This window comes from Cyprinodon variegatus, unplaced genomic scaffold (genome assembly GCF_000732505.1).
Source record: "Cyprinodon variegatus isolate N-32 unplaced genomic scaffold, C_variegatus-1.0 Scaffold387, whole genome shotgun sequence".
NCBI classification, from domain to species: domain Eukaryota; kingdom Metazoa; phylum Chordata; class Actinopteri; order Cyprinodontiformes; family Cyprinodontidae; genus Cyprinodon; species Cyprinodon variegatus.
In genome coordinates this window covers 219,666-230,268 of record NW_015150840.1, presented here as the reverse complement: position 1 = coordinate 230,268, position 10,603 = coordinate 219,666, and the positions used below count along the sequence as shown (strand labels likewise).

The window sequence follows — 10,603 nt, the reverse complement described above, 5'->3', positions numbered from 1 at the left end:
TTAGCTTTAATACCGATTTACTATCCTGTTTAACATTTAACCATTACTTTTTGTAACAAAATGGCATTGCATTAATGGCCTAATGTTGAGCTATCGAGGTAACATTCACCAACTGGTGAGTGACATCATGTGGTCCTGTGACAACATTACCCTTTGAATTAGAGATTTTATTATCTTATTATTTATCTAAATTATTTCAGTTGCTTTTTCCTCCCATAATAAATGACTTAAAGTAAATGACGTCCAAATTTCTCTCCATTCCGTGCAGAGCCGCAGGCTTTTTGGTTCCGGAGTTCACTGAATATATTTTAAATAATAAACATTGCTGTTTTTTCTTTCATTCTTTTTCGGTCCCCACCCTGCTAAATGTGATCCAGAACCATCACTGGCTTTATTATTTATTTATTGGCTTTATACTGGAAAGGTTTCCTGTTTTGAATTGAATAAATAACGTTTTCTAATGGAGCGCACACATTTATCTCCATCCACATTACGACGCAGTCGTCACCCTCAGATTCAATGTTTATTTCAATTTACAGATGTGTTTGTTTATTCCAACATGATAAGACTTCTGGGCAGCACTCAAATTAAAACCGTCTGACAGATTGAAGAATACTGACTTTACATACATGGGATGAAGCTTTCAAAGCATTCCTTTTCAATCATATATGGCAGCTGACTCCACACTTTTAAACCTGAAAAAAGTCCCCAAACATTAGAAGCTCCTCTCAGAACCCTGAGATATTATCAGCTAGACCTAGAGAAGAGCAAACGGATCAGACTTCCTTATCTCCATTCTTAAATATGTACTGTTGTTTGCATTTAGCTGCATAAGTAACAAACTTTAACTCGTATTGTTTTGTTAAAGATTCTTGATCTCAGTCAGGATTAAAGTATGAAAACAGTTGGTCTATTTTGTCAGAAGCGTCCTTCCAGAAACATCCAGATGAAGCTTAATGTCGCCATGGTGATCTGTGAAGCGGCTCCGGCGATGGATGGGAGTCTGGTTTCTGGATCTAACTGATGTTTCCCCCTTTCAGCGTCTTACATGTGATCTGTCCCAGTTTAGTCAGCAGCCTTTTGTCTTTCCACTGAGCCACACACTCGTCCGAGATGTTCAGGTCCACCTGGAACAGAACACACCACGTCATTCCTTCCTGCATCGGAGTGCTGAACAGATCGAGGTCGGGAACACACCTGCAGCTTCTCCCACACTTTCTTCTTTGGGTTCAATCTGTCGTCCGGCTTCCCGGACTCGTAGCCTTCCACAAAGACCCGCTCCCCTGGCGAAGAACTTTCCGGTGGGTCGAGAGGCTCCACCCGCCTGGGCTCACCTTCTCTGGAAAGAAGACAAGACATTTTCCTTTTCAATAATCTATGATGTCTCAGGGAAACAGACCCACAGCATCACAGATCCTCCCCTACGCTTCATTTAAGCTACAACTGGTAGCTTAAAAGCAAACCTAACAGATGCAATCATCTCAATTATTTATTCTATGGATTTTAAGACAGAGATATTAGTTTGTTTTATCTTTAAAAGTGTAGCTTACATTGAGGCACATAGCAGCATGGCTTGAGACTCGATCCCTCGCATCTTCTGTGGCTTCAGGTTGCACAGGACCAGCACCTCTCTGTCCTGCAGCTCCTCCTGGGACACGTAAGCCACCAGTCCGCTCACCACCGTCCGCGGCTCCGGCTCGCCCACATCGATCTTCTCCAGGTACAGCGAGTCGGCGTCTGGATGCTGCAGGTTCCACATGCAACGTCAGCGCTATAAAAGAGCCCCCCCCCCCACAGCATTCCTAGACCAGCTAAGCTGCTGACCTTCTCCACGCTGACGATCTTCCCCACCCTGATGTCCAGCCTGGAGGGCAGCAGCTCATCGTCTTCGCCTCCTGCGGCGCTTTTAGCTCCTTTTCCTGCTTCTGTTAACAACCAGATAAAAACAGGCTCCGTTTAGAGCAGGCAGGAGGAGAGTTAACGTTTTATATCAGTCGAACGCTGACTTGTCTTGGATGGATCTGGATAAGCAGAGTTGGTGAGTTTCCGGAGCTCAGGAGACTCAAACTTCTTTCTGATTGGATCCAGGAGCTGATTTAGGGCGACTTCCACCGAGGCCTTCAAGTCTCCGGGATGGATCAACTAAAAATACGAGGAAAGCATTTCTAAAAATTGAAGGGAAAAAAAAAAGCAGCGTTTAGTGCAGCTTCACACACCTCCTCTGCAAAATCCTTCTCCACCTCTTCAAACCCGGTATACACCTTATCTCCCCCCCATTTAGGGTCCCGTTTGATGCAGAACTCTGAAACATAAGTACAAGAGTCAAGTCTGGTTATAGAAGTAAAGCTAAACATAATTAAGAAACAAATGGAGGGGGGGGGTTAGCGCTTTACCTCCTCGTAGAGGGAAGAGGACGTATTTAACAAAAGAGAGAACGCCGTTGTTCTGGATGTTTCCTGGCTCACAGAAAGCCTTCTTCAGCTTCTTTTTCACATCTTCTTTGGAGTCCAGAAGGTCGATCTTTGACTCCTACACACAAATAAATCAAAGCATCAGTGCTGGCCCTGAATGTTTAGAAACGTTTCATTAGGCTCTTTCACTAACGCCTTACTTCTTCAGAGGAGCTCATTTTAGCTCCCGTCAGTCCTGGAACCATTGGGTTCATCAGATGTGCTCGTTTCGCATAGCCAAGGGAGGGGAGGTACTGGAAAGAGGGGAACCAACGGTGTCGGTTTAATGTTTTACAGCTTAAAGCCACCCAGTGGAGTGTTTACCTACTGAAACCAGATCGATGAGGCTTTTACCTTCTCTGCCAGGGTGAAAATCTTCCTCTGGTCGACGCCTCCAAACTGGGCATCAACCTTCAGGTACTCCTCGTCCAAAGCCTAAGAAAACAGATGGGTTCAATGTTTTAACAAACTAGTCCTAGATACTTTAGCCTTGATTAGTAATGCAGTAATAGTTTTTGGACTAAAGGAAGAGCTTTTAAAAGTTAGAACACAGCCTCTGTGATGCAGCTAAAACCCACCAATCAGGCTTCAGGATTCAGAGGCAAAGAGAGTCTGGCTGCAGACCTGCACCGTCAGGACACAGGCCCGCACCACCGTCAGGACCGGAAATTTATTCCAGAAGCTGTATTCGAAGCCTTCTGGATTAGCATGCAGCACGTGGATTACAGTTTATGACAGTGTTAATCTGAGCATAGGAGCAGTTTATTCATTATACAGTAAGCAAAAATCCTCATAGTGCAGCCAGCCTCCAGAGTTATTTAGAAAAAGTCTTATAGACCAAGTGCCCTTTTCCATCCAGTGATCCAAACACAGAGACTTATTTCTATGTAGCACATATCTATTATTCCAGATAGGAGTTTGGTGGGGAGTAAAATTGTACGTATAAATAAGTTTCCAGCAGAACAACACTTGTTTGTAAAAGGAAGCTAGCTTCCCAGGAAGCTTATCGAAGCTAGCTTTTACTTTAGAAAGGCTTCGAATCAACTTTACATTTACTTTCAAAGTCTTTGAATAAACTTCTGGTTCCAAACAGACCAGGAGACCTCACAGCGCAGCTCTGCAGCCAGACCACTCTCCATTTAGACCGAGACAAAGTTGTCAGCTGCGGATGATCCAGAACGCTGCTGCTAGAGCCCTCACTTAAACATCAGCCCAGTTCAAACATCTCAGAGAACACATTTTAAAGCACTTATGTTAGTCTATAAATCACTGAATGCACCACAGACGCTGCCCAGGCGTCTCAAATCTGTTGGCAGAACCAAACATGGAGAAGCAGATTTAGTTACTGCTAAAAGCTACGCTAATCTGGAATAAACTCATAGAACTATGAAAGCACTAAAGCCCTCAACTGTTTAAAATCCAGATTACAAATCAACTTGTTTAGCATGGAATTAGACTGCTCTCATTCTGACTTTTATTTTGAAGATCAGCTTCCTCTTATTTAATTATTAAACACTTAATTTCTTATTTCATGGTCTTTTTCCTGTGGGTTTTCATTTCAGCACTTTGAACATTCATGCAACAGAATGTGCTTTATAAAGAAACTACTGAGTGACAGCAGGGGTCTAACCATACATCAGTGGATATCTATACCTGAATGATTAATGATTCTATGCTAGAAGCTAGCTCCAGCAGGTTTTCTAACTTTATATATATATTTTTTTTAATCAAGAAAAATGTTGCTTGTATTTAAATGCCTGAGATGTGTTATAATAATTGTGTATTCGATTTATCCACCATTTAAAACGTATCAGGAGAGATTTGCTGATATTGGGAAACATCATATCATTCAGGGCTGAAACCATCAGATTAATCCATTATTGAAATAAACCTCAAATAATTCAGTAATCAATTAATCGTAATTGTAGTAAAGAGGCTCTAAAATATTAGAAGTTCAGAGGCATCTTTACCTGTAGTCCAGGGTAGAGCAGCCCGCTGAGCAGAGGATGCTCCACCTGCTTCACAACCTCAGCTCCAGCCTTCTTAGCGTCGTGCTCCGTCACCATGGAGGACAGGCGGTACACATCGAGGGTGTATTCTCTGTCCAACGTTAAAGGAGGCAGGCATAGTTAGCATACGGGGCTAAAACCCAGCTTTATCCAGGCGTGTTGTGTTGACTGACCGGCTGAGCTGATAATCGGTGCCTTTGATGAAACGCAGCTTCTCCAGAGGAACGCCGATGCTCTCCAACATGGCCTTGATCACCTGCTCGTAGTACTTCACCCGGAGCTCCAGCAGCTCCCACGGAGCCTTCATGTTGTCCAGGTAAGCATGCAAGTCTGCAAACAGGATGGTTACCTGAGGATTGGAGGAGAAGGCAAACAGGAAGAGACAGTTACTATGGTTACAAACATGAGATCAAATCACAGGACAGAAGCTCCTTAAACTAATATTACGCCTTTTTACCGCCACAAACCCTACAGATACTTTGCTGTCATTTTATGCTCATATCAACATACAGTAATGAGGGATATTAGAGGGAGCGGATGGAAAACCTATGACCTCATAGAGGCTAGCTAACAGCTTTCAAAATAAAAGTTGGCAGTAGGAAGAAACAAAACCTCAGTATCTACAGTATCATCTTCAGTCACCTTCAATCCTTAATCTGTCTTTAGCACACGCCAAGGTAGGCTAACAGCTAATGAACCAACAGTAAAATACTTTATTCCTCCAAAGACATGAACTGCATGCTTCCAATTTCAAAAGCAGATTTTTGTGATGAGTCTGTTTGGGATTTAATTTGGTGGATTTGCAGCTCTGCAGATGGCTTTAACAACCACCTAGCCTAGCCTTTTTTGGCAAGCTTTGCATTCTGGGTATGGGTTTATTCTCCGTGCATTAGGCTACACGCCGACTCATGCAGAGTTCGAATTCAGCGGCAGGGTCCTCTAAGATTAGATTAATCGGCCGATTACATCATAGTGCGGCGCAGAGGCCTGTTCAGATCGGAAGACTTCTCGTTATGCTACCGACGATTGCAGCCTCCCTTTTTGAACTACGGGAACGCTGTATCCTACGTAGTCTTGGGTATCCCATGATTCGTTGCAAGCCGCCTGCTCCGCGCTCAGAGGAAAAATGTAAATGGCGCCGAACAGTGGTGAAATTTGGAAATGCAGTTTATTATAATGCAAGTGTGTGAATAGTTTCATCAGAAGTTAATGAAAATAGTTTAAGAGGTTATTGAGTCAGATACGTGGCAGATGATTCTTTTAAAAAGTTTTATCGGTCCCTGTGCAAATGGTTTAGGCTGACATTTAAACACAGATTCTTATATCTGTGCAGTGTGGGGACTATAAGTCTGATATTCATGATGACGGTTCTGCTGCTGAAGCTCCTAGAAAATGTTATTAGCACAGAACAGTAGTGAGAAGTTCAGCATCCATTCTTTTCCTGCTTTGTGTGTCAAATGTAACGGTTGCTAGGCGACAGGGCTTACGGGCAGTGAAAGCCGGAGAAGGCTGGATCTTTTTGAATTCACAGCCCAAACTCTTCTGATCTCCTTATTTTCCCAGACCTTGAAGGATCCAGTCCTGATTGACCAGGTGCTTGGAGGATGCAGCCTTTGAAATCAAACGCACCCAAAGTGACTGATTCAAAGTGACGGGCAGTCCGCCAATTTACCAGAGAGCAGATCACACGCTCCGATGCATCTGCTGTGACGCACCCGTTAACAACTCTGACAACATAGTGGAACCACAAAAATGCAGCACGAAGAAACAGAAACTAACCAAACCAGGTCGTCATCTGTGTGAAATGGATTTAAGGTTAGGCGTCTTTTTTCCAAACACTTTCCTGAAATTTAAAAATATGTACGCGAACTCACAACCTTTTTATGGATTTTAAGGAGCCACGCAAGACCTCTTAATAACTTTTGTTATTCAAGATATTAATATTGTAACTAAAAGCTTAAAACTTCTCCCTGTAGGTTAAAAGTTTGCATGGATTCCCGCACACTTTCACGGCAAGTACATTTTTATATATCTAACATTTAAGGTTAAAACTGAGCCGTATGTTTTTTTTAATGTGCAAACATGCTAACGTTACCAGAGGTGTGGACTCAAGTCGCATAACTTGGACTAGACTCAGACTTAAATCATGAATTGATGACTTTAGACTCAACAAATTGTAAAGAGACTTATAACTCGTCTTGGACGGAACTATTGTAACCAGAGTGCTGTGGATCTTTTATTGTGTACATATGTGCGTCTGTGTTATTGTGCGGTCAGCACGACATCCGATCAAATTAGATCCATGGCGTTTTGATCCGACAGCATCCGTCTTCCCATCTATTAAAAAGTAGCTTCGTTTCCACTGCTCCTTTTTTCATATTTATTCATATTTATTCAGTTTGTTTTTCATGTGGACCTGCTATGATTTTAATATAATCTTATAGAAAATATAATCTTTGAAAAAAACATGAAATACCATCGATGAATGACTTATTTTTATGTTTAACAACCGTAATCAATGTCAGCACTATCTTTTTCTTTATTTCTCATTTCTTTTTTAATAAATTAATACAGAAGCATACATGATCTGAGTAATTATCGTATTATTTTGTGGTTAAAAAGACTTGAAACTGAAACTGATAATAAACTAATGTGGGCCCTGATTAGCTGGTAACCACATGTAGTTTTTATCTAATAAAATATTAGGATCTATTGAAACATGATTTTGAGGTTTTATTTAGTAAAACCACCTTAGAAGTTTCTCCAAACAGTAGCAGGAAAATCTGCTGTGACCTGCTGTCACCATATTGTGTTTGCTGGTTGCCGTAGTGTGCTTGTTAGGCAGAAAATAATCCTGTTTGGAGGAGGGGTTTATATTTCATTCAAAGTTTGTGGGAAAAATTATACTCTCAGTGAAATAGAAGCAGTCAGTTTAATGTCGTCATGCGAGTTTAGGTTGGTTGCGATAGAGATGCTTTAACTATCATGCTTGGGGAAACTCAAGATACATTGAGTATTTAATATATCGTCCAACCCCTAATAAAAACTGTAACAAAATTGAAAAAACGTAGTTAAACTAACTGATAGAATGATTTTGGTTTTAGTTTGTGTCTTTATCATAATGCATTAATATGAGATCCAGTTTCTGGTTGCCGTTTTTGCTTTCTTTTGCTGTACTACAGGCAGGTAAAGCAGTCAGGTAATTTGAATTACTGCAGCGCTCTATCTTCATTAGAGATTTTATTTCTTTTTATATACATTAAATAGCCTAATAAACCAGAGTAAAAGTAAGATTAAATGTGTAATTTAGTCTGGCCCTGATGAATGAGACATCCGAATATTGTTGATGAGAACAACCCGATGTTTTTCAAACCCTGTCTGTGCTGATTGGCCAATGCTCTGACCAATGAGCGCAACTGACTGTGATGTAGTAAGCACCACAGAAAGCTGGTGGGGGAGTGTAAACAAACAGCCTGTCGGTAAAACGGTGAATACGTCCTTCTTAAAAATTAATAAGCGTAGAGCCTCTTCCTGCTCACGTTTCAACGAAAACCTCAAGTCTAATCCTTCAAAACAGATTCCAAAGCCGAGTCATACGATAAATGTTCAATAGTGGTTGCCATCTTCCTTGTTATGCTCTCTCCAGCGTCGTGCAGCTTAGTCGCCCTCAAAACCACACCCGCTTTGCATCCAGAAATTCAAAACACATCTCTGTGTTGTGATTGGACCATCAGTTCTAGGGCCTGGGGCATTGAGCTAGGCTAAATCAAATTCACAGGCAAAAATTATTTCGGCCGGTGGGGCTAGTTTACTAGGCTATATATTATAAAAACTAAACTAGCTAAAAAATACTTAAAACAAAAAAATTTTTATAAAATTGAAAATCAGCAGTCAAAATAAAAAAAGAAAACAATTTAAATGTCAAAATTATTCCATGCTTCAAACAATGCTCCTGTACATACCAACACTCAATGGGAAACATGGGAGTGGCAGCAGCATGCTGTGGGAATGTTTTTATAAACTATGCTGATAGACACTTCACACCAAGGTTAAATAAGGTTGAGCCTTTTTGTAAAGCAGAATGTGGGAAAAAACAAATCCATCTAGAAGTATAAGACTAAAAGAGACACACCCTGAAAGACATGGAGCTCCTCCTGCAGAAATATGTTCCCTTTAATGGTCCATCACATAAAAAGTGAACTGTATTTGTCCAATACTTTGCTCTCACCTCACATCCGGCCCTCAGGAAATCTGCTATCTTGGACATGGGGACAAAGTAAGCCACATGCGGTTTGCCGGTGGTCGCTGTACCCCAGTACACCTTCAGCTCCCTCTCCTGAAGAACCTGCTTCAGCTTCTCCTCACCGAGGACCTCCTGCAACATCCACCAGCCCCAGAATGAAGACACTGACCGATGGATGCAGACACATGATGAGGGGGAGGGCTCACCTGCAGGTTCCTGGTGATGAGGGTGAACTTCTCCTCTGGACTCAGCTGATCAGCCATGGTTCTGGGATCTCTGATCAGAAAGATGGTTTAGAAGTTAGATTCCTTCATCTGGTCTGATAATAAATCATTTAAAACAACAGCTCTCTTTGTTTACTACATTAAAACATCCTGATCCTGATCTTACTGTAGTAACAGCAGGATCAAACAGAGAATGATGACGCACACCTTCAACATTTAGCTATGAATCAACACTAAATGATCTATTTTGTTTTATACTTTATTAGACTCTGTTTGTTTAACTGCCTCCACTTTGAAAAATAACACAAGTCGGTAAAATTATGAATGAATGTGGAAAAGACAAGACTTCAGCTAGTTAGCAGCAAAACCATGTGCAGCTAACAATACCGAAACGGTGACAGAAACTTGATATTTGTTCGGCTAACGTTAGCTTCACTTATCAAATATTCCAATCGGTTTTCTTTAAAACAACAGGTTGGCAGCTTACCTATAAGTCTGTGGTCTTGAAATGAATGGTGGAGAAGAGAAGCAGCCGGCTGAGAGCGGACCTGTCAGCAGGTTGCATCAGCGGCAACCCTGGCTCTGGCATCCGCTCCAGGGAAGGGGAGAGCAATCGAGTGCAGAGTGTTTTTTTTTCTTTAGTATTAACTCAGAGGTTTGCAAACCAACTATAGTGGCATTTACCGCCACCTACCGGGCTGGGGGTGTAGAACCAATGAAATAGGACAAAGCAAGATTTTTTACTACAGATTGAAGGGATCATGGAAAATACGGAAGAGGATTAGGGCCACTGAAAAAAATTAAAAGAGTTAACTGATTTTGTAATTTTATTTCTGTATTATATAAGAAAACAATCAGAATTCTGACTGTAATCTCAGAATTCTGACTTTTCTTCCTCTCACAATATCCATACTATCGATACTACCAATTTAGTGCTGTATCGGGGCCCTGCCTGGTACTTGTATCGGTGCAACACTAATAAAAAGGAAGGGATATTTAGTTTCTTGATATCATTACACTGCATATCATCATCTTACTGCCATTGTTATTATCAATAAACCCTGTATTGACATAATTTCTTCTTTTATTTTACTAATATTATCATTATTATTACCAATAATGTTAGGGCCTTTTCTTTTTTTTCTCTTTATTTTACCATATTTTTTATTCATTCTTTTTTGTCATTGAATTAATGCACAAATGAATGAATTATTTTGGACCACACAGTAAAGCTACAAATCTAACACACACAAACATTATGTACAGTTAATAATATATATTATTACATATGATGTAGAACCGAGTGCTTATGTCTAAAAAAAGGGGAATAATAAAATGAATCTTTTTCAGTTATAACCCTTCTTCTTCCTGTGGTCTTTAACATCAACAATCTCCCTGATTCCTACTTTAGTTATGAGTCCACACTTCAAAAGTCTATTAAAGTAAGAAAACACAATAATTTGTGTGTATATGCACAAACATATATTCATTTCCAGGTGTTTACACATCATGCAATTACGGTATTACCCATAGCCCACACGACCACAACCATTGCAAAAACATATAGCTATGCAGCCATGTACTGGGACTTAGAACACCCATTAAAGTTTGCCGCCCTTCTTCCATCTCATATCTTTTTAAGATATATATATATATATATATATATATATATATATA

At 40.6% G+C, this 10,603-nt stretch overlaps 1 protein-coding gene across 1 annotated transcript; it reads right to left on the bottom strand.

Annotated features, from left to right (window-relative positions):
* Positions 1–506: 506 nt before the first annotated feature.
* Positions 507–9,542, bottom strand: yars (tyrosyl-tRNA synthetase). Its single transcript, XM_015387156.1, has 14 exons — positions 9,414–9,542; positions 8,909–8,978; positions 8,688–8,834; positions 4,633–4,808; positions 4,421–4,550; positions 2,805–2,885; positions 2,612–2,704; positions 2,394–2,529; positions 2,217–2,302; positions 2,007–2,142; positions 1,825–1,925; positions 1,551–1,744; positions 1,198–1,339; positions 507–1,127 (listed from the first exon to the last, which is right to left on the bottom strand). The coding sequence occupies exons 2-14, from the start codon at positions 8,963–8,965 to the stop codon at positions 1,017–1,019; spliced, it is 1,590 nt and encodes a 529-aa protein (XP_015242642.1). The 5' UTR covers positions 8,966–8,978; positions 9,414–9,542; the 3' UTR covers positions 507–1,016.
* Positions 9,543–10,603: the final 1,061 nt, after the last annotated feature.

Excerpts from the sequence above, each read along its gene's own strand:
- yars (XM_015387156.1), bottom strand. The coding sequence starts at position 8,965 with ATGGCTGATCAGCTGAGTCCAGAGGAGAAGTTCACCCTCATCACCAGG. Across the intron at positions 8,835-8,908 it reads TCATCACCAGGAACCTGCAG|GAGGTCCTCGGTGAGGAGAA; the intron begins GTGAGCCCTCCC and ends TGGATGTTGCAG. Across the intron at positions 2,303-2,393 it reads CCTCTTCCCTCTACGAGGAG|AGTTCTGCATCAAACGGGAC; the intron begins GTAAAGCGCTAA and ends CTTATGTTTCAG.